This window comes from Hemiscyllium ocellatum, chromosome 14 (assembly GCF_020745735.1).
Source record: "Hemiscyllium ocellatum isolate sHemOce1 chromosome 14, sHemOce1.pat.X.cur, whole genome shotgun sequence".
NCBI classification, from domain to species: domain Eukaryota; kingdom Metazoa; phylum Chordata; class Chondrichthyes; order Orectolobiformes; family Hemiscylliidae; genus Hemiscyllium; species Hemiscyllium ocellatum.
In genome coordinates this window covers 5,600,841-5,625,455 of record NC_083414.1, presented here as the reverse complement: position 1 = coordinate 5,625,455, position 24,615 = coordinate 5,600,841, and the positions used below count along the sequence as shown (strand labels likewise).

General features: G+C 40.8%; 1 protein-coding gene and 1 long non-coding RNA gene across 2 annotated transcripts in view; one reads left to right on the top strand and one right to left on the bottom strand.

Moving 5' to 3' along the window:
• Positions 1 to 24,615, top strand: part of eefsec (eukaryotic elongation factor, selenocysteine-tRNA-specific) — a 400,574-nt gene that overhangs the window by 116,058 nt on the left and 259,901 nt on the right. The window contains exons 3-4 of the mRNA XM_060835334.1: positions 17,217 to 17,313; positions 22,075 to 22,239. Of these exons, the coding sequence (XP_060691317.1) occupies positions 17,217 to 17,313; positions 22,075 to 22,239 (262 nt within the window). The remainder of the gene's footprint in view (positions 1 to 17,216; positions 17,314 to 22,074; positions 22,240 to 24,615) is intronic.
• The window catches only part of LOC132822229 (uncharacterized), a 33,499-nt gene continuing 20,533 nt past the window's right edge, over positions 11,650 to 24,615 (bottom strand). Inside the window, exons 2-3 of the long non-coding RNA XR_009645424.1 lie at positions 22,991 to 23,136; positions 11,650 to 12,077 (exon numbers count right to left, since the gene is read on the bottom strand). This is a non-coding gene — a long non-coding RNA (uncharacterized LOC132822229). The remainder of the gene's footprint in view (positions 12,078 to 22,990; positions 23,137 to 24,615) is intronic.

Below are 24,615 nucleotides of genomic sequence, written 5' to 3'. Positions count from 1 at the left end.
GTACTCTGTATTCCTGTTACTCCTTCCAAAGTGAATCACCTCAACTTTTCCGTATTAAACTCCATTTGCCATCTCTCAGCCCAGCTCCATAGCTTATCTATGCCCCTTTGTAACCTGTAACATCCTTCTGCACTGTCCACAACTCCACTGACTTTAGTGCCATCCACAAATTTACTAACCCATCCTTCCACGCCCTCATCCAGGTTATTTATAAAAATGACAAATCAGCAGTGGACCCAAAACAGATGCTTGCGGTACATCACTAGTAACTGAACTCCAGGATGAACATTTCCCATCAACCACCACCTCTGTCTTTTTACAGCTAGCCAATTTCTGATCCAAACTGCTAAGTCACCCTCAATCTCATGCTTCCGTATTTTCTGCAATAGCCTACCGTGGAGAAACTTATCAAATGTCTTACTGAAATCCACATACACCACATCAACCACCTTATCCTCATCCACTTGTTTGGTCACCTTTTTAAGAACTCAATGAGGTTTGTGAGGCACAACCTATCCTTCACAAAACCGTGTTGACTATCCCTAATCAAATTATTCCTTTCTCGATGATTATAAATCCTATCTCTTATAATCCTTTCCAAAACCTTGCCCACAACAGACGTAAGGTTCACTGGTCTATAATTACCAGGGTTGTCTCTACTCCCCTTCTTGAATAAAGGAACAACATTTGCTATCCTCCAGTCATCTAGCACTATTCCTGTAAACAATGACGACATAAAGGTCAAAGCCAAAGGCTCTGCAACATCCTTCCTGGCTTCCCAGAGAATCATAGGATAAATTCCTCTGGCCTAGGGGACTTATCTATTTTCACACTTTCTAGAATTGCTAATTCCTCCTCCTTGTGAACCTCAATCCCATCTAATCTAGTAGCCTGTATCTCCGTATTCTCCTTGACCACATTGTCTTTTTCTAGTGTGAATACTGATGAAAAATATTCATTTAGCGCCTCTCCTATGTCTTTGGACTCCACACACAACCTACCACTACTGTCCTTGACTGGCCCTAACCTTACACTCATCATCCTTTTATTCCTGACATACCTATAGAAAGCCAAAGGGTTTTCATTGATCCTACCAGCCAAACACTTCTCATGTCCCCTCCTGGCTTTTTCTAACTCTCTCTTTAGGTCTTTCCTGGCTAACTCATAGCTCTCACGTGCCCTGAGATTTTACATCTCATCCTCACATAAGCCGCCTTCTTTCTCTTGAGATTCAACTTCTTTAGTAAACCACGGTTCCCTTGCTCGACCACTTCCTCCCTGCCTGACAGGTGCATACCTATCAAGGACATGCAGTAGCTGGTCCTTGAACAAGCTCCACATTTCAATTGCGCCCATCCCCTGCAGTTTCCTTCCCCATCCTATGCATCCTAAATCACGCCTAATCACATCATAATTGCCTGTCCCCCAGCTATAACTCTTGCCCTGCAGTACGTACCTATCCCTTTCCATTGCTAAAGTAAACATAACCAAATAGTGGTCACTATCACCAAAGTGCTCACCATCCTCCAAATCTAACACCTTGCCTGCTTAAGTGGCACTTCTGGTGACTGGTCATCATCCTGCATTGTAATTTTACCCTACTCATCTCTTTAGCAAGATCTTGATAAGAAGTGGCAGTCTATCCATATCAAGGCCAATTCTGTTAACCCAAGATCTGCTCCAGCCTAAATCAGTTAATTCATTTTAGATCATGGATTGAACCATGCAATTTCTAGTTATATGGCTTTAACTTCTTGGGTGTCCACCCTCAGTCACACAGAAATCCTGAAACCCACCCTGAATAACAGCTCTATTTCTGCTTTGATTTTACATTTGCAGGTTTCTCCTGTTTTACCTGTGTAGACCCAGGAAGGATTTAGGAAGGATTTTTCTTGCATCACATTTACAGCACACGACCAAGCTATTACGCCCGACAGGTTTATGCCCCACATTTTTACTTCACTCTCCTCTGACACACCCAGTCAACATGCCCTTTTGTTACGTTCTGCCCCACATACTCATCTAACTTTCCTACAAGTGCATCTTCGTTTTTGCTGCAGTTGCGTCAATGGGGGTACATTTTTTAACAATGCTGATTTGTTTTTCATTCACACGAGAGGCATGGGTGCCGCTGGCCAGCTTTATTCCCAGTCTCTAGTTCCCCTTGAGATGGTGAGCTTCCTTTTTGCATCACTGCAGTTCATATGATGTACTGGTTACAATCCCATTAAGTCGGGAACATCAGGATTTTGACCCACTGAAGGAACGATGATCTGTTTCCAAGTCAGGATTGTGAGTGATTTGGAGAGGAACATACAGGTGATGGTGTTCCCTTGTCCTTCCTGCAAGCAGTGATGGGTTGGAAAGTGCTATCTAAGGGCCATTATATATTTCTGCAGTGCATCCTATAGACAGTACACATTTCTGCAACTCAGCGTCAGTGGTACAAGTAACAAAGAAAATTTACAGCCCAGGAACAGGCCCTTCAGCCCTCCAAGCCTGAGCTGATCCAAATCCACTGTCTAAACCTGTCGCCCAATTCCTAAGCATCTGTATCCCTCTGCTCCCCACCTACTCATGCATCTGTCCAGATGCACCTTAAATGAATGTACCGTGCCTGTCTCTACCACCTCTGCTGGCAGCGCGTTCCAGACACCCACCACCCTCTGTGTGAAGTACTGACCGCGTGTATCCCCCTTAAACCTTTTTCCTCTCACCTTGAATGCATAACCTCTTGTTATGGAATCCTTCACCCTGGGAAAAAGCTTGTCTCTATCCACGCTGTCTATACACTTCATGATTTTGTAGACCTCAATCAGGTCCCCTCAACCTCCTTTTTTCTAAAGAAAATAAACCTAACCTACTCAACCTTTCTTCATAGCTAGCACTTTCCATACCAGGCAACATCCTCGTAAACCTTCTCTGCACTCTCTCCAAAGCGTCCACATCATTTCGGTAATGTGGCGACCAGAACTGGAAACAGTATTCTAAATGCGGCCGAACCAATGTCTTGTACAATCTTAACATGACTTGCCAGCTCTTATACTCAATACCCCGTCCATTGAAGGCAAGCATACCATATGCCGCCTTGACCACTCTATCCACCTGGGCAGCCACCTTCAGGGTATAATGCACCTGAACTTCCAGATCTCTCTGCTCATCAACTTTTCCCAAGGCTCTTCCGTTTATAGTATAGTTCGCTCTAGAATTAGACTTCTCAAAATGCACGGCGTCACATTTGCTTGGATAGAATTCCATTTGCAACTTCTCCGCTCAACTCTCCAATATATCTATATTCTCCTGTATTCTTTGACAGTCCCCTACGCTTTCTGCTACTCCACCCATCTTCGTGTCATCTGCAAACTTACTGATCAGACCAACAATGCCCTCTTTCAGATCATGTATGTGTATCATTCATTTACGTATATTGGTACAGAAAGAGTAGATGCTTGTGGATGTGCCAGTGAATGAGCTGCTTTGTTCTGGATGCTGTCAAGCTTCTTGAGGATTGTTGGAACAGCAGCCATCCTGGCAAGTGGGGAGTATTCCATCACACCCAGACCTTTTTTTTTCAGAAAGTGAACAGACTTTGGGGAGTCAGGAGGTGAGTGACTCACTGCAGTATTCCTAGCTGCTGACCTGCTGTTGTAGCTACTTTATTTATATAGAATCCCTATAGTGTGAAAGCAGGTCATTCAGCCCGTTGGGTCCACATTGATCCTCCAAAAAGCATCCCACCCGGCCCACTGCCCTACCCTATCCCTGTAACCCTGCAGTTTGCATGGCTAATCCACCTAACGTGCACATCTTTGGACTGTGGGAGGAAATCCACACAGATACGAGGAGAATGTGCAAACTCCACACAGGCAGTCGCCCAAAGGTAGAATTAAACCTTGGTCCCTGGCGCTGTAAGGCAGCAGTGCTAACCGCAATGCCGTCCTATGGTTAGTCCAGTTTAGTTTTTGTTCAAGGGTAACATCGAATGAGGGATTCAGTGATGGTGACATTAAATGTGAAGGGGCAGTGGTTAAATTGTCTCTCACTCAATACGATAGTTGCCTAGCATTTGTGTGGCATGAATGTTACTTGCCATTTTTCAGACCAAGCCTGGATTTCTGCTTTCTGATGAGAAAATGAGGATGCTACGCAAAGTCCCCAAACTTTCACAGGGCACAGCTTTGTGTTATGTAAAAACAAATGTTTCCGTATCCTACTTTAAACTACAAAAATGGCCTTGAATTTCACCAAAATATCAGATTAAACAATTGGCTATATTTCCCCATCTGTAGTTTTTCCTCATCACTTTTCTTTTTCAAACCTTTCCTTCTCTCATCTGTTCTTCCTGTAAGTGTAGCCACATTCTACTTTTGTTGTGCTACTTTCAGTGAACCCTACCTATAAAATAAATAATAATTTGAAAGCCACTATATGGAGCTCCAGAACCAAGTCAAAAAGGAACAAGCAGAAATCAAAAATATCAACAGTATGGGTGTCAATAGATCAGAAAAGAACAATGTTTCAGTTTAATTGACTTGCATATAAACAAGAAAGCAGTCCCGTTAGTTTGGTACAAAGATGACATTTTAATTTGAGGTAGGAAAAATATATGAAAATATATATGTGAAATATTGGAGACCCTTTACTGAAAATAGCACTTTTCACTCCTGGAAAGAATGTAAAAATTCTCATTTTATGTAATACGTGACCTTCTTTAATCTCAACCAATTAACCTTAACAAAATCAAAATAGTGTGAGTGCTGGAGATCGGCAATAAAATTGAAAGAGCTGGAGAATCTCAGAGTTGAATAAACTTTTTGCCTCAGACATGCAATATAGAATAGTAATAGCATTCTCAAAGTACTGAATAATCAAAGGCTAAAAGAAGGAGAGGAAATAAACACAATAATTATCACAAGAGAAAATGTACTGGAGAAACTATTGGAGAGAAAGACTGATACATCCCCTGAACCTGATGGGTTGCATCCTAGGATTTTAAAGTGCGTACACAGTGGATGCATTAGTGTTAATCTTCCAAGAAATCTTAGATCCTGGCTAAGTTCCAGATGCAGCCAATGTAGCACCATTATTCTAAAAGGGAGAGAGACTGGAGTCAGAAACAAGTAACTTTAGGCCAGTTAGCTTAACATCTATTGTTGGGAAAAAGCTAGAGTCTTATTATAAAAGATGTAAGAGCTGATAATTTAGAAACCCGTAACATAATCAAGCAGAGTCAGCAAGGATTCATGGAGGGAAAATTATGCCTGACAAATTTATTATAGCCATTTGGAAAGGTTACAAGCAGACTAGATAAAAGGGAACCAGTACATGTAATATACCTGAATTTCCAAAAGATATTTGATGAGGTACTGTACATAAGGCTAGTTAATAAGATAAGAGCCCATGGATAGAAGATGAGCTATCTAATTAAAGAAGTCAGAGGGTTGGGACGTAGGGGACAATGACAGTCCACAAAGATAAATGCTAGGCCCACAATTATTTGCAAAGAAAAAGACTTACATGAGGAAAATCAGTGTGCTATCATCAAATTTGTGGATGACAAAAGTAAGTGGGATAAGCAGGATGCTGGAAGAACGCAGCAAGCCAGACAGCATCAGGAGATGGAGAAGTCGACGTTTTGGATGTAATCCCTCAGGAGGGTGGGTGTAGGTGGAGCTGCAGATAAAGGAGGTGGCAGGGGCAGGGTGGTGAAGACAGGCAGATGGTACGACCTGGTGGCCAATGGGAGGAATGAATCTGGTTGGTGGCTGGGAGGAGTGGAATGGAGGGGGAGGAGCTGGGAAGGGAGTCTGGGCATACGGAGGGAGGTTATTTGAAATTGGCGAACTCAACATTGAAATGGCAAAGGACTGCGGAAAGTTACAGCATAGAGTGACTACTGCATGAATCACATAAAGCTGGCATCCAAGTTCAGAGCGCAATATGATAGGCAAATGGAATGTTGGCCGTGTTGTCCAAGTCATTAGACAAACCATAATTGGAATGCTGTGAACATTTAAAGAAAAATATTCTGTTAATGGACGCAGTCCAGAGAAATTCCATTAGGTTTATCCTGGCTATGGATCGATTGTTTTATGAGAAAAGGTTGAGTAGCTTGGGTTTGTACGCATTGGAGGTTAGAATGAGAGAAGACCTTATTGAAACATGGAAGATTCTCAGGGAACTTGAATGGTAGATGTGGAAATGTTGTTTCTTTTGGAGAGAGCATAGTTCACTTCAGAGTAACGAGTCGCCCATTTGAGACAGAGATGGATATCTTTCTCTGCAGATTGTTATAATCTATGGAATTCTTTATTACAAAAAACTGTTGAAAAGTCATTAAGTCTGTTCGTGGCTGAGATAGCAATTTCCTAAACAGTCAATGTATAAATGGTGTAGAGATCAGCCAGGAGAGTGAAGTTGAGGATGATGAGATCAACCATGATCTCATTGAATGGCAGAGTAGACTCACTGGGTTGAATGGTTTATTTCTACTTTGACATCTTATGATTCTCTCTTACCTCTTTCTTTTCCTCAACTTTTTCTTTGTTTCCTTTGCTGTCTAGCTTTCCTCTTTCTGTGCTAATGAAATACCACTAATTTTAAAGTACTCGAAGGGCTTTTGCCCGAAACGTCGATTTTGCTGCTCCTTGGATGCTGCCTGAACTGCTGTGCTCTTTTCGCACCACTGATCCAGAATCTGGTTTCCAGCATCTGCAGTCATTGTTTTTACCTCGTACTCCTGAATCTGTCCCTCATGCTTTGCAACCCTCACATATGTCATCCTATCTACTCACCTCTGTTTCTGCAAATTTGTTATATCATCAGCTACTTCAATTTATCCTTACCTAAGACTCTAGAGCTGTTCATCCCCTTGATTCCCTCAATTTCTTCTTTCTCTAGAGTCCCTAGGCTTTAAAATCAAACATCAACCACTAGATTTATTGCATCCATTTTTTTGCTCTTATCTTGATCATGTTGCGGGCTTTGGTTCTTCACTTCAAGCTTCTCAAGATTTGCAAAGTAGAAGAGTTCTTTCAGAGCATGAAGTTTGTATTTTGCAGAGCATATAAACAACTGTCAGAGTGGTGTTTCTTCAGATGTCTCTGGATTCCAGCTCTAAATAAGACTGTCATCTCTGTGAAGTCTAGATTCTTGAAAAAACCCTTGACTCTTACATTCCCATTTCTGAAACAAATTAACATGAAACACCTCCAGGGCTTGAAGGCTGCTGAAGGTACATGCGGAGATTTAAAGATGTTCTGAAAATACTTTCTGTATGAATATAAAAGATGAATTGTTATATTGTTCTATAATATTGCCATGGTCCTACTGAATTTGCGTGACCAAATGTGCAGAGTTCAAAATTTGTTGTTATAATTGCCCCTTTAGGGTTCAGTTGAGTTTTTCTTTGCCTGTGCAGATGTAGTTATCTAATTTATTAATTTACATTTTAGTATACCCTGCCTGTGGGCAAGCGTTGAACTCCAAATAGCCTGTTACATTTGAATAGGTTTGGAATGGAAATGTATTTAGCAATAGGGGATATAATGTTATTTGCAGAGTACATCTTGTTTAAATTGCAAGTTAATCTATTTAAACAGCAAATGTCCCCTTTATAAGGAGTTTTTTTGGGAGGGAAAACAAGCCCATTGTGTTTTATGTAACACAACAATTGTCCCTTTTTGAACAAGAGGAAAATGATCAAATCTGTTTAATATTTTAGTAGTTTTGTTAAATTGTGACAGGTTTATGTGGTATGACCAACTAGTGATTGCAATTGGTACAAAAAATAAGAATTAATAGCCAGTTGGCCTCTTTTAAGTATAAAGTGGTTCTTTCTGTAAATGATTTCTCCGACTGAAGCACAAAAATAGCTCTTTTCACATAGATCCAAACTGATGTGTTTAACTCCTTCATTTTTTTCTTCTGCAGTGACTGGATTTTTAAATGAGTCAGTTAGTTTCTGTAAACAACCTATTTAAGTCCAGCAGTGCAGTGGAAACCTTTTTCTGTCCACCTATTCTCCTTATTATTTATGATGGCTTGACCACAAGCTTCATACCATTTATAACTTGACTGCACTTCAAAATGACTTCATTGACGTTGGGCGCTTTGAGCCAACCTGTGGTTGTGAAAGGTGCTACGTAAACGCCATTTTTGATTAAAACTTGTAGTTCCTTGGTTGAGTCACTGGCTTTTACTTCTGGGACATTGGTGTAAATCAGACATTAGGTGAACTTGTGCAATCTTCAATCCCATGTGATTTACCACAAAACTGCCAGTCTGCCTAAGTGTGGCCATAGCATGCTGGTGTGGGAATTGGGATGAAAAGCATTGCACCTGGATTTTGGACATGCACTTCTGTAGCAATATGGAATCTCTGTAGCAGCAAGAAGAATTTAATATGTAATTTCATATTACATTTTAACTGCTCTATGTGACCCTTAAGTACCTTAACTTAGACACGGGGTGGGGCTCTTTACTCTGGATCTAACAGGGCTCTTTAAGTCAATAGAATGAATTGGTCAGTGGTTTGATAAGGTAAATGTTGTTACTTGTAAGGGAGACCAATACTCAAGGTCATAAATATAAGATTATCCTGAATCAATCTTTACAAATTTGAAAGAAGTTTTTGTGTTATTAGGTATATGATGGTGCTGGTTCTCATCCAGCAAATTACTGAACACAATCATTTAACTATCACATTTCAATATTCAGTCTTGAAACTGGGAACATACCTGTATTTTTAACTTTCAGCACAATCTCCATTTAAAAATGAATGAAAGTTAAGCTGTGAGAATGCTATATGCAGGATAGTTTAGTCCCTTTGACGACGTCCACTGAAATAGGGCAAAAGGAATTTCACACCACTATGTCAAGCAATTATATGCTTATATTATACACAATGTAATTTCAAGGTCCTACTTACGGAAATGAATATGCAATTATATCGTTTTAGGAAAATGGATCTTTCTGTCTGTATAAATAAAATGTACCATTTATTTTCCATCACAAATCCCTTTTTCTTTAAATAACCCAGTCTCCCAGCACCCCACAGTGTTAACAAGGGTGTCTCTCTGAATGGGCTGCCAGGAAGCAAGTAAGACCACTCTGCAAATTATTCTTCCCCAGACAGGGAACAGCACTGTGCTTTCCCTGTGGTCGTGTGAACAAGGCTGAAACTGGTCAGCTCAGCACCCAACTTGCTTAACACTGTTTCAATCAGCTTGTTCTTTCACAATTAGTTTTTGATCGTCGATCATGGAAGTATTTTCTCAGTTTGTAGAGAGGTTGGCCGAGCCCACATGGTGTGTGCTTCTGATCACAGTAACTATGTGAAAGATGTTGTAATCATTTTGTGGAAATTTCCTCCTCAAATTGCATAGAATTTTGAAACAGTTATTATTTTTTATGATTTGGAGGTGCCAGTGTTGGACTGTGGTGGACAAAGTTAAAAGTCACACAACACCAGGTTATAGTCTAACAGGTTTATTTGGAAGCACTAGCTTTTTTTAAAAATGTACCATGAATCAATATGAGTATTTTTAAAAAAAAAATGGTTCAGCTGGTTAACATTTAATCAACTAGTAATGCTACTTTTGGATAGAATAAGCACTTGTTAGTCTATCCCAGTCATTGAAGAGCAACTCAATCACCTTCTGTTGGAGAGTCTTTAATCTGTTTCAGGATGTGAACGGTGTAAACACAGACCTGTGCAGGCAGCTCAGTCTTTTATGAACTGCTATTGCATAGCAGGCAGATAGCAGAGGCAATTAAAAAGTTTAGAGTGCAAATATGATCTTGTTTAACTCACATAAGATGATTCACCGATACAAGGTGGAGTTCTGTGTCTACTAATGTGCAAACAACTTGATTATCAAAATTAATGGGCTTGGAACACTTGATCTTTGTTGTACAGTCGTTTACTCATTGTGAAATTAAATATCTGAATGATTTTTTATGAACCTCGATGCACCTTCACAGTATGAAAGACATGATTATCCTGTTCAGATCTCAAGGGGATATTATTATGTTCCTTGGTTGTGCCGTAGTTCAAAAAGGTACAACACAGTGAGAGTCAACTCCCATGACTGTGAGATTTCTGTTTACTGCTGTGACTGATGCCATTACGCTTGAGAAAGTAATTATGGCAGCCCGGAATTACTGATAGATGTATAATGAGAAGGATGCCCAGGCAAAGGAAAGGGTTCAGTATTGAAGTGATAATTGGGATTATCAATTTTTCTTCTTTGGCTTTTGTTCATCAGTCTGCTTGTAATGCCAGAAAAGATCATAACCAGCTCCAGACTTAGCTGAATACCTGACTCTGAATTCATAATTTCTGAAGTTTGAAAAGGATCAGTGTTTCACCCCACTTACAACTACTGCACCTTCATCAATTCACCTGCTAATGAGCAAAGGTAGAGAAAGAAACAGCCTCTAATAGGAAGTGCACCTCCTTTCAGAATGTTCGTCTGTATGTCCTGCATTTGGGACAGTGTTTGTAGACCTGATAAGAATCCTCAACAGGTCACTCGTGGAAAGTTTGCTCTAGAAGATACACTGCAGTGACTCATCAAGGTTCCTTCAATGGCATCATCCAAACCCTAGGCCTCAATACCTAGAAGGATCAAAGCAGCCAGGTTTCCCTCTAACTAACACACCTTCCTGACTTGGAATTTCATCACTGTTCCTTCACTGTCATTAGGTCAAAAGCCTGGAACTCTCTCCTATCAGCACTAAGAGCATATACATCCCAAGGACTGCATTGGTTCAAGAAGGCAGCTCACTATCAACCTGGCAATTAGAGATAGTCATTAAATGCCATCTTTGTCCCTGAATACATTTTTAAAAACTGCCAAATGAGGGAGTGCATTGAATCTATCAGTGTACTGGGGAGAATGCAGGAAAAGTACCCAATAAATAACTTCATGATAGAGACTTAAGAAGTATTGGATGTTATGTGGTGAGAGATATATAATTTACATTTGTTAATATCATTTCTGGAGTTTGAATTTCACAGTAATGATACCTGGTGGAGCAAACAGACTATTAGCTTAGTTTTTAGTTTGGAAGAATCGAACTTGAGCAAATTTTCTTTTATTCAGTTCAGAAGACATCATTGTTGAGTTTCAAAGCCAGTTTAGTCTCTCACTTGGAAGCCGTTCAAGGGAACCAATTACGTCAGCAGAGGAGTTTAGTTTGTGAAACTTGCAAAGGAGCTTTTAGTTAGAAATCTGCAGGTTATTAGAACTGAGAATGTTTAGGTCTTGGATTTGTACAAAAGTTCATGTTAGCAAATTTAGAAAGGACTCACTGAATTGTTTCTGCAGTCCACAGCAAAGAACCTGGAAGGATTCAGTCAAGTACCTAAAGCTTTGTAACAGATAGTGTCAGGAAACAGGTTGAAACTTTGCTGTGTGTTTGGAGACTATTCTAACTGTGGTATATATTTAGGTTTTTTTTGCATAATAAACTTCTGTTTTGTTGCTGAAGAAAGTCGCAGCCTCATGTGAATATACCTCAGTGATTAACTACTATATTAGTGAACCAAATAAATCCACATGATTAGTCAAACCAGATTTCATTCTGAGATTTGACTTGCCAGCAATACCATCAACACGGCTCATAACAGTTAAGTTTCTACATACTGGGCCTAGGCATAGTGACTATAGTGGTCAATGACAAGTTAGATTTTTTTTATGCTAATGGTATCAAAGAAGAGAAAATAGGAACAAGGGACTGAGTTGGAGGATCAGCCATGATCATATTGAATAGCAGAACAAGCCCAGGGGTGGGAGGTTTCAGTAGCCTACACATGCCCCTGTTTTCTATGTTTCTGTGTCTTTTTGGCCTATTCATATATGTTGCCATCATCTTTTGGATTGCATTTCCCCTTCAGTGAACTGTCAGGAGATTCCATGTATCGTTGTGATGTAACAGATCTTTAATCTTTTAATGCAGCAAATCATTGCTCCACCAAGTGTGTGAGGCACCAAACTTTCCTGCAGGTATTCACTATTTCTTCATTTACATCACCTTTGTTCTTGTTTTCACATTTGGCAGTATATCCTCACCTACAATCAAAAGAAAGTTGGTAGTTTTGACCATTGATGTATATTAGATGTAATTTTAAAGAATTAAAAGTTTACAGTAGCATTGATTAATGTCCAGTTCTTTCAATGGTGTATTTAATTGTTTTCATTCTATAATCTCTGTGGGACTCAGAGAATGCAGTAATCTTATGCAAAGACGACCAGGTCCTGAGTATTGTGACCTATGCCACTCAAAACTGTTCCCACAAGGCAGTAAACCACCAACAAACCTTGTGCGGTAAGGTTCACTGCTGTGTAATTATCTGAATGTTAAAGACCTGACCACAACCAGAGACTGGCTGAGTTGTCGATTTACTGGTACTGATCTTGAAAGTGGTTCCCCACTGTGACCATTTAATATGTCAAGTAAAATCAAGTCCCTTAAACAACTAAATGACTTGAGAAGTACAGCAATCTTGTTGTAGGCAATCCTTCCGAAAACAAACCTGCTAGTTTAGCAGTAACCCGTGTAAAAATGACGCCAGGAAACTGGGTTGTGTTATACTGCAGCTGGTGACAAGGAGATTGTGTGTCATGTTTTTAAATGGAAAGTGTTTATTGGACTTTGGGGGAAAATCGATACATGGAGAGGTAAATTCACACTCTTATTCATTTCACTGTCTAGTACATGGATGCTCGAAATTTACTTTGGGCTTGCCTGCTGTCTTATTCTTTCCTTTTTTCTTGACATAACTCTCTTTCATTCATCAGTCACCATGTCAAAAATATTAAATAGGACTCACAATCACGCCTGTTCAGAAATTTAAAAAATGTTGGAGAATAAGGTTAGAATCAGGTCTGACAGCATCTCTTGAGAGGCAAAGAAACTTAATGTTTCAAGTCTAATATAACTCTTATACAGAACTGAAGTGGGCTAGAAAAATGGTCATTTTTAAGCTGTTGAGAAAGGGCGGCCGCAGAAGCAATTGAAACAATTGCAAAAGGTTCCCCAGAGAAAAAGGCAAAGGAAGTGCTAAGCTGAAAATGTGTTGCTGGAAAAGCGCAGCAGGTCAGGCAGCATCCAAGGAGCAGGAGATTCTCCTGCTCCTTGGACGCTGCCTGACCTGCTGCGCTTTTCCAGCAACACATTTTTCAGCTCTGATCTCCAGGCATCTGCAGTCCTCAGTTTCTCCTAAAGGAAGTGCTAACCATAGTAAAGAAGAGAAAGAGATGAAAGTAGGCATCAGTTGTTGCTGTTAATAGCAGAAAAAAGGTCAGGTCTACTGAGAGAAAATCCATGCAAGCAAGGCCAGAGATCATGGTCTGAAGTTGTTGAACTCAACGTTCAATCCTGAAGGCTGTAAAATGCTGAAGTATAAAATGAGGTGGTGTTCCTTTAGCTTTTGTTGGGTTTTGATGGAACACTGGAGAATGTCTAGGACAGATTGATAGTGTGAGAGTAAGATGGTGTAAGCCTCCTGTTCTGATCGTGTTGTCATTTACATTGTCTTCCTTCCAATGTTCCTGTTGTCCTCTTTTCTGACACAGATTTTGTTGTGGGCTTGACCTTTATTTTAGAAAATGTTTATAATTTTGTTAAAAAAAACAAATGATGCTCAGAGACAGTGACCTCAGTAAGCAATCACTCAATCAGATTGGACTGACCAAAATCTTAAAAGAAATCAGAGGAAACTATTACTCCTCCTCATAGACTTTGAGTTAATTTTCCTAATGTGTATTGTTGCCTGGCATGGATTTGCAATTGTAATATTTCAACTTCTGTGATTTAATTTTGAATAAAATATTAATTTTTAAAATACTTGACTGCTAAATCACGCCTTTCAATGCCAATTAATGACTGTTTTCCAATTACTTTTTTCATATTGAGCTTCCATAAACAATGATTCTCAGAGAGGAAATCTAGGATGAGTAGGTGTGACTCCCTTTAAACTTTGCGTTTCAGTTGTTAGCATTTTGAAATGTAGGCCAATGCGATGTGAAACTGTGCAAACTACAAACATACTGTAATCAATTACTTGTCAGTCTGACATTGCCTGGGGTACAGATAGGGTATGGTATGGGTATGGATATGGGTAGGGGGAGTAAGGAGCCCTTGGTTGAGGGCTCAGTCACAAGGCGGCATAGCTTTAGGGTAAGGTGCACAAGATTCAGAGTGGATTTGAGAAAATACTTTTTGACCTCGGATAGTGGAATGCACTGGCTGAGAAAGTAGTGGAGGCTGGAAACCCTACTACCTTTAAAAACTTCGAGGAGAAAGTGAGGTCTGCAGATGCTGGAGATCAGAGCTGAAAATGTGTTACTGGAAAAGCGCAGCAGGTCAGGCAGCATCCAAGGAGCAGGAGATTCGACGTTTCGGGCATAAGCCCTTCTTCAGGAATCAAGAATTCAGGAATTCAGGAATCTTGGATGCTGCCTGACCTGCTGCGCTTTTCCAGCAACACATTTTCAGCTACCTTTAAAAACTATTTGGATGAGCATTTGAAGTTTCATCACATTCAAGGATATGGGATAAGTGCAGGAAATTGGGATTAGCGGCCCTTTAGTGGTGCAGACACAATGGGCTGGAGGGCCTTTTATGCACTGTATGAATCTGTGAATCTAGTCCTAGTAGAGTGCATCATGCAGAACAAAATAACATAAAAGATAAAGTTGCCATCGTCTCAGAGGACCACAGGACTGTTCTCATTAGAGAGAAAGAAAGACAGAGAAGACTGGTGATGAGTTTAACCAGCACAGAACATCTCGGGCTGAATTTGTGACCTCTGTGAAGTTCTTTCCTGGACCAGCAGTAGGACCACTTTCCTGAGATAAGGAGATGGAGATGAGTCATAATTCACAATCACAACTGTCAACCAATGAACACTGTGTGGACATCTAGTAAGCAGAAAAGCACATTTGAATTTGATTTGTGGTAGTCACATGTACCTAAGTACAGTGAAAAGCTTTGTTTGCAAGTGGTATAGGCAGATCATAGCAAACAAGGACATACAGGTCAAAGGGTGCTCAGATAGAGCGAGGTGCACAGGCTACACTGCAGAGGAGGTGCACAAAGCAAGATCAACATTATTTGAAATGAGAGAGGTCCATTCATCAGTCTAATTAGAGCAGGGAAGAAGTTGTTCCTGAACCTGTTGGTGAGTGTTTTCAAGCTTCTGAATCTTCTGCCTGACAGAAGTGGTTGTATGAAAGCATTAACAGGTTGGGAGGGATCTTTGATGATGTTCGCAGCCTTTCTGTGGCAACAAGATGTGTAAATGGAGCCCATGGATGGGAGGTTGGCTTCTGTGATGGTCTGGGCTATGTACACAACTTTCGATAGTTTCTTACGGTCACCTAAAACTATAATGCATCGTACTTGAGTTTAAGAGGCGCACCTTTTGTTCTTCTTTCTTCTCTTGCTCTTCAGTCTCTCTCTGCCACACTCTCAGGAGCTTGGCCAAGTGGATCAGAATCCAACCAGATAGCATAGCATTGACAGTTGTGTGAATTTGTGAGATAGTCGCATTCTGAAATTGTTCTCATGGATAGCTTTGAATACTTTTTTGGAGAGGATTGATGAGGACTGATTGTTAAATCAGAGGGACAGTTAAAGCTTTAGGTGCATTTTTCTTTAAAGGAGTAGAACAATAAACATACTTTCAGGCCAGCAGCAAACGAGAAACTTGGGGCCATAGAAACATGAGGAAAGCATTCAGTGCTAGAGTCTATTCTCAAAGTCTGCTCCATTGGTGTAGATGGGCGGACGTGTTCTCCTTTCTTTCTGAAGTCAGTGATCAGTTCTTTAGTTTTGCCCACGCTGAGACAGAGGTTATGCTCATGCACCATCTGTCTCCTTTCTGACTCTGATTCAGACCCATCGTTGTCTGATATCCATCTGACCACGGTGATGTTGCTGCAAACCTGTAAATGGCCTCGGTCTGGAATTTGGCCACACAATGGTGGGTGGTACAAGGAGTACAGTAGGGGGCTGGGAAGGCATCCTTGGGGAGGGGGGTGGTGGTGCTGCAGTGTTAAAGATTACCGTGGGGGAGGTACAGTTACCTATCCTCACTGATGGCAGTCTGTGGGTCAGAAAGCTGAGGATCCAATTGTAGAGGACAAAGCTGAGACCTTAGAGTTTGGAGATCAGTCTGAAGTGGATAATGATGTTGGAGGCAGAGTTGCAGTCGATGAGTAGAAGTCTGAGGTAGGGGTCCTTGTTGTCCAGATGTTTCAGGGCTAAGTGCAGGGCTAGGGAAATGGTGTCTGCCGTGGATAGGCAATTTGTAGGGGATCGAGGCAGAATAGAAGATTGGAGTTGATGTGGGCCATGACCAGCCTTTTGAAGCACTTAATGATTATGGAGGTCAGAGCCACTGGGCGGTATTCATTAAGGCACATTGCATGTGCTTTCTTAGGTCGTGGGATGATGATGGGGTTCTTGCGGCAGGTGGGAACTTTGGCTTGTAGGAGGGAGAGGTTAAAGATGTCAGTGATGACCTCCTGTCAGGATCTAAATGCACGACCAAGGACTCTGTCCTTTCTTTGGGTTGATTCCCAGGAAGATGATCTGATATCTACAGCGGTGACTGAGGGAGCAGGTGTGTCCAGGGCTGTTGGGAATTGCGCCACAATGGCACTGGCATTCTGCTCGAACCGAGCATAGAAAGCATTAAGCACCTCATCGAGGGATATGTTTTGGTCCACTATCTTGCTTTGCTTCATTTTGTAGGCCATTATCCCCCAGGTGGCGGGTGTCCGTTTGGCTGATTTGGGCCTCTAACTTGGTGCACTACTGTCTGCTGGCATCTCTAATGGCTTTGCGGAGGTCAGATCTGGATTTCCTGTATAGGTCTGGGTCATCCGACCTGAATACTGCATGCCTGGCCTTCAATGGGCAATGGATTTCCCAATTCATCCAAGGTTTCTGGTTGGGGAATACCTGGATTGACTTCTCACCACAGTGTACCTATGTACAAATAATCTATGGTATGACTGCATGGGTCATTAGCGCTGCGTTTTGAAATGTTGATACATTTCCCACCAAAGAATTAAAATTGTTTAGAAAGGGGGAATGTATTTTCAGAAGGGAAGAAACAATTGATGTATCCAATCAAAGAATTCACAAATGTCTTACTGCTGTAAGTAGGTTGCTATTTTATTCAGTTATTTGTTTTGTAGGTTTAATGGGTGTCCCATCATTCCTGTTGCTGCCAAGCCTGGAGGACCTGATGCCCCAGAGACAGAAACTGCACAGGGCATTTCAGAACTTATCGAGGTATGTTCTTCCCATGGGAACAATTTACCACAGTGACTTTCTGCTTCTGGCAAATTCAGCAATCATGGTAGTTATATAAAGGTGGCCAAATATGAGCAAAGGGAGCATTGGCATCGTCCATCAAGACATTAATCTTGATAATCTTGAGGGTAGTGAACAGTAAGTGGTGTAATATTCGTGGAGAGACTGGTATTTAGGTCCGATAATAAAAAGATTCCTTCTGTATCACTGCTTTTTGTGATACTAAAACAAAAGATCAATGTAACCTTTAGTTTATTCAGGAATCAACTTGAAATCTATCCTGTGTGAGTACAGCACCTAAAACTGCAATGCGTCGTACTTGAGTTTAAGAGGCTCATCTTTTGTTTTTCTTTCTTCTCTTGCTCTTCAGTCTCTCTCTGCCACACTCCCAGGAGCATGGCCGAGTGGATCAGAACCCAACCAGATAACATAGCATTGACAGTTGTGTGAATATGTGAGGTCGTTGCATTCTGAAATTGTTCTCATGGATAGCTTTGAATACTTTTTCTGGAGAGGATTGATGAGGACTGATTGTATATTAAGACTGTTAAATCAGAGGGACAGTTAAAGCTTTAGGTGCGTTTTTCTTCAAAGGAGTAGAACAATAAACATACTTTCAGGCTGGCAGCAAATGAGAAACTTAGGACCATAGAAACATGAGGAAAGCATTCAGTACTAGAGTCTATTCTATCACTCAAGTAGAACAAGTCTGATCTGAATCTCAACTCCATGTCTCCACCTTGGTTTTATATCCCTTAATGACCATAACCAAAGAAAAATGTAAGTTAATCTCAGTTTGAAATGTGCAATTGACCACCATTCCATTCTTATTTACCCCTCTGATTTTAAAGCATTTTTGATCACTAGGTTGATCGTGGGTGTGGAGGGATTTTCCTGTAAGGAGAGGTTGAGTAGGTTGACTTGCACTCATTGGAGTTTAAACAATGAGAGGAGAACTTAATGAAATATATAAAACTCTTAGGAGACTTGACAGGACTTGCAGAGAGGTTATTACACCTTATGGAGTCAGGAGTTCCCCATTTAAGACAGATGAAGAGGAAGTTTTTCGAGGGGTGGTGAATCTGTGGAATACTTTACTATTGAGAGGTGTTATTAAACAGTTTTAAGACCAAGGTGGACAGCTTTTTAATCAGTAAGGGTACCAAGGGTAATGGGGAAATGACAGGCATGTGGGGTTGAGGGCTATCAGATCAGCCATAATCTTTTGAATAGTGGAGCAGATATGATGGGCTGAGTGGCCTTCTTCTGTTTGATCTTAGGACTGGTTGGGAGAGTTCCAAATTTCTGCTGTCCCTCTGTGTGAAGAAATGCTTCTTGACATCAGCCCTCCATGACCAATTTCATGTGACCCACCAGAGGAAATTGTGACTCCATCTTGACCCAGTCCAAAACACAGTGATGCAGATACTGGAACTCTGAAATCAAACCAGAAAAAAGGCTGGAAGAACTCAGCTGCTCAGGTGGCATCAATGAAGAGAAGCAGAGTTAACATTTCAGGTCAATGGTCTTTCATCGCAACTGATGAAAAATAGAGATTTGAGAGTTTTCAAGCCACTGGAAGGGAGTTGCAGGTGGAACAAAGGAGGACTTTGATAAGGTGGAGGCTGGGGAGAGATTAAATACCAAAAGATTTCATGAAGCACCAGCCAAAACGTGGGATGATGGATATAGTGATGAAACAAAACTTGTGTCCAAATGAGGCATGAACTGCCACATAAAAAATATCATTTAAACGCAACAAGGAGGGATAAAGAAACAAGACTCTGGGAATATTGTTGGTGTGGACTAGTTGGACCGAAGGGTCTGTTGCCATGAAGAAGGGCTCATGCCCGAAACGTCGATAATTCCTGAAGAAGGGCTCATGCCCGAAACGTCGATTCTCCTGCTCCTTGGATGCTGCCTGACCTGCTGCGCTTTTCCAGTAACACATTTTCAGCTCTGATCTCCAGCATCTGCAGTCCTCACTTTCTCCTTATGGTATAAAGTTGTCAAACTCAGTGTGGAGACATGGCAACAATGTGGAGAATTAAAATAACAAATAACTGGATGTTCAGGGTCATACTTGTGGATAGAAATGAAGATGTTCTCCAAAGCCCACAGTCTGCATTTATTCTCCACATTTCCACGAGACCACATTATATTCAGTGAATACAGTGTATTACATTGACAGAGATACAAACTTCATGTTTAAGGAGTATTTGAGGTCTTGGACAGTGAGAAAAGGGAAAGTACAAGGGGAGGTCTAGCATCTCCTATGCTTGCTTGGAAAGATGCCCTGGGTAAGAGAAGGGGTTTTAGGGCTGACTGAGGATTGGTCTCAGGCATTGAGGAGGGAATGATACCCAGAGGAAAATGCATTTGTAAGTTGAATCACATTAGAGCTGGTGGAAATGACAGAGGATGATCCATATGGAAGCTTGTGAGGGTGCACAGTGAGGATGAAGGGAACCTATGGTGGTTCTGGAAAAGGTGTGACAGCAGAAGTAAGTAAAACGGATTGGACATGTTGTCAGGCCCTGTTGACCACAATCGGTGAAAATCCTCGAATGAGAAAAAAAGGACATATTGGAGTCGCTGGTATGGAAATGAGCATAATCAGAACAGATGTGATGGATATTGAGAAACTGGGAGAATGGAACAGAGTTATTAAAGAAAACAGAAGATGAACAAGTCTAATCAAAGTAGTTCTGGAAACCTGTGGGTTTATATCACCTGCTTCGCTCATCTAGTTAACCTTAACCTTAATCAGATCACCCTGAATCTGATACTTGAGGGACAAATAAGTCCAGTCCATGCAATCTCTCCTCATAATTCAACCCTTTTAGCTCTGATATAATTCTGGTGAATCTACACTGCACCCAACCTAAGGCCAAAGCATCTATCATGAAGTGTGGCCCAGAAATAAAATATAGCACACTGTAACCCCTCCAGTTCAGAAATTTACTGATCATTGCAAACATATATGCAAACTTGATGTTATTTTAGCACCATACTTTGAGAGTCAAAACTTTGTAAATATAGATTTTGTGTAAATTCTTGCTTTGTACTGTTTAATCACAGTGTTATGCTTCAGGTAAATATTCATTTCTCCCATGTTTTCCAGATCTCACAATTGTGCTCAAGAATTTTAACATTGTTCTATAATGAGGAGGAGGTTAGGATGGGTACTGTAGGAGGATGCGACCAAGTTGGCCCAGGAACCTGCTTCGTTAAAACATCAAACAACTGTTTTTTATAGGATGAAAAGTTAGAGCAGTGGAGATACAAAGAGAGTTATGGGTGTATAAGACAATAAGATATAGAAATTAGGCCATTCAGCCCATCGTGTCTGCTTCACTATTCAGTCATAGCTGATCAGTGAATTCCAGAGATTCACCACTCTCTGGCTAAGTTTCTCCTTACCTCCATTTTAAAAAGTCTTCCCTTTACTCTAAGGCTATGCTCTCAGGTCCTAGTCTGTCCTGCTAATGGAAACATCTTTCCAAGATCCACTCTGTCCAGGCTATTCAATATTAGAACATAGACATAGAACATAGAAGAGTACAGCACAGAACAGGCCCTTCGACCCACGATGTTGTGCTGAGACCTGATTGTAATGTAAAATATAGTAACTAAACCTATGCACCCCTCAACTCACTGCTACCCATGTGCATGTCCAGCAGTCGTATAAATGTCCCCAATGACTTCGTTTCCACCACCTCAGCTGGCAACGCATTCCATGCATTCACAACTCTCTGCGTAAAGAACCTACCTTTGACATCTCCTTTATATCTTCCTCCTAATATCTTCAAACTATGACTTCTCGTACCAGTCAATCCTGCCCTGGGGAAAAGTCTCTGGCTATATTCTGAAAGTTTCAATCAGATCCCCCTCTCATCCTTCTAAACTCCATTGAGTGTCGACCCAGAGTCCTCAAATGTTCCTCATATGTTAAGCTTTTCATTCCTGGGACCATTCCAATGAACCTCCTCTGAACATGCTCCAGGACCAGCACATCCTTCCTGAGATATGAGGCCAAATCTGCGTACATTACTCCAAATGTGGTCTGACCAGAGCCTTATAGAGTCTCAGAAGTACATCCCTGCTTTTATATTCAATTCCTGTCAAAATAAATGCCAACCTTTCATTGCCTTCCTAACCACTGACTCAACCTGCAAGTTGACCATGAAAGAATCCTGGACTAGAACTCCCAAGTCTCTTTGCACTTGGATCTATAAAGTCAGGCAGAAAAAATATTTTTTCAGGAACAAATGAAGTGCTAGTCTTTATAACTAGCATGTTAGAATATAAAGGAAAGGAAGCTTTGCTGCAATATCAAGCTTTGATTAGACTACATCAGGACAAGTATACTCTGCATAGTTCCACGCACTGATACTGATCAGCCATGAATTGTGAAATAGACTTGAGGAACTAAAGGACCTTCTTCTATTCGTATGTAAGTTGGGAAGAGTGAATTTGTAAATGTACTGCTAGGTGTTTTCATAGCTCAAGAATGTGTGCACAAATTTCACACACATTTAATAATGTACTCCCCATTTTATTCAATGAAATTCAGTTGAGTATAGTAAACAGATGAAGATTGTAAACAGATCATGAAATCTCAGCTTGTACTTAATCAGGGTAATATGTCTGAAATGTGATGTCTGCTTTAAAAAAAAATCCAGTTTCTTTCCATTCTTTGTGCCTTCCTGACTCCTGTTTTGTCTCTCCCCGTCGCAGCTCCTGATATCACAGACGTACATGCCAAAACGTGATCCCTCTGGATCATTCCTCATGGCTGTCGACCACTGTTTCTCAATCAGGGGTCAGGGCACGGTGATGACGGGTACCATCCTCTCTGGATCTGTTAATGTCAATGACAGTGTGGAGATTCCATCCCTTAAGGTAACAGCTTACTTAAAGAATATTAAAAGGCATCTGTACTCTGTCCACATGAATGAAGAGCTGCATTCAGATTCAAGTCTAGTGTTTTTCTTCAAAGAGGAGGTTACGTCTTGACTGAGTAGGTCTGAGGTAGTTTGTAATGATTTCAAATTTGTTTTATTTTAAATTGATTTCCAAATGTTTATGTAGCTTTAATACATCATTATAACCAAGGGCCACTGTGACTGAATGTCAAATTCCATTTCTGGGATGCAGGATTCATGACGTTTTACTGGTATTTTGAGGAAATACTTCACCAATCCTCTTATTTTTCCTTCAATATGGAAAGCTCATCATCCCATCCATAACACTCAAAAGGACGGTTTCTCCTTATAATGTATGCCCTGTTTTATTGTGAATAAATTAAGGAAATTCTCCTTTTATGGCATTTATTTTCGGTTATTGTATTTGTAAAACAAGGATCTGCTATTAAAGCCCCCCCCACCCCAAAAGGAGGATTTATTTTTTCTTTTTTTGGGGGTAGTAGTAAGGATTTCACCAATGTCAGAATAGAACTTTCCCTTAACGTCTTCATTGGAGTCCAGAGTTTGGCCATAAGCATACATCACAGTGGCATGTTGATTATGTCTCTACTGTAAATGAAATGCAATCAGTCTCATTTGCACAAATGCACAGGTCTGGCAATGTATTCAAGGTCATATTCTGAATAGAAAGCCAACTTCATGGGTAGAAGAGTTGCTGTCATTCTCACCTTTCCTGTAGAAGTTGTATCAACTGCTTACTCCTTCATCTGTCTGTCCACGGGAAAGCAGATCTCATTGAGGGCAGTGATATCAATTTGGAGTTGGTAACTCGCATGATGGTCACTCGTGAAATTATCCACCATATCTTTACATCCTAAATTGCAAAATGTAAAATATTTACTTTCTGTGCCTGGAAAGATAGCGATACTGCAGAATGTAGCCACCCTGCCAGCAAAACAGTGGAGCAGCCTACTTTTAGAGTACCATTTCCAAATGTGCCCACATGCAGGTCATGAACCAGCCTGTCCAGTAGCATGAAGGCCCAGGGTAGCAGCTCATGACCCTGACCAAATGCCATACTCAATCAAAGGTCAAATTGTGAGGTTCCTAGCAGATTAGCCAGCTCAGCATTGTGCCCAGAATCTGGCAGGAGTCTTGGTGTGTGGATGGCTAATTGGAATCAGCTATTAGGCAGAAACACGCCATGAAGTATAAAGTCATCTTTAAACAGAGTTTGTTTTGATTTTGCTGAGTTCATTGATTGTAAAGCGAGGATGGTGGGCAGAGGCAGTGAACCTGGACTGTTGAGATATATTGCTGTGCACCTAGCTGACTGTAATTACCATCTGGCAATGATTACTTGTGCTAACAGAGAAAAATCATTACATTCTGTGATTGTAGCAAAAAAAAGCCATTAAAGTAATCACAGTTTAGATTTGGAGGGATTCTGTTTGGCCTTCTGAGGGTTTTATTTTTGTTGCTTTACTCTGCACTTGTTTAGTAAATTAACTGTAAATTGATTTGAATTTTTCCCGTGTACAGTGAAATCTACTTTAGCTGTTATGTTTGTTTTAACTCTTTACAGTTAAGCACCAACATTTTTGTTAATTGTCCAGTATACTTCATAGCTACAGTACAATTGGTCAGAGATGATGTCTGATTGCATGTGTAGTGTTGCACAGACAAGAAAGACTGAGAGTTGTGGTTCACTGACCTGCTGGACTATTTCAATGCTATCTTGGCTGAACTCCCAACCCCCACTTTCTGTAAATTTAAATTCATCCAAGAAACTACTGCCTGTATTCATCCTGCACCAGGTGCGTCTTGCCTATCGCTTCAGCACTAGCTCCTGGTTTCCCTATTGTCTCCACTTTAAAGACATCATCCTTGTATATAAATCCCTTTGAATTTCACAAGGGCCTCTGTCTGTGACCTCCTGCAGTTTTGCAAGGCCTTCTCAAAATAACTATGTATTTCTGTGCCAATGGCCTGGTTGTACATCACTGCTTCCTTCCCTCCACCACAAATGGTTTTGGCTACAGTCTGAAAATCCATGTATGTATCCCTCCACCTCTCTGTCACCCTTCACCCTTTGGCCAAACTTCCAGTTTGTCCTCCCGTATTTTCTTTTTCTGGCTCAGCTGATTGTTTCTCTGTGGTTTGTCTTGGGATGATAACCATTCCTGAAGATACTTTTTTTAGAAAACCATCTATGCTCAGCACAAATGTTCATGATCGCAATTTATGAAAATTAAGAGATTCCCAGAAATCCATACATATGGATTGCTGTTATATCTTTTTATGGTAAGGGGTAGTTATAAGCACTTAGAGTCATAGAGTCGTAGAGATGTCA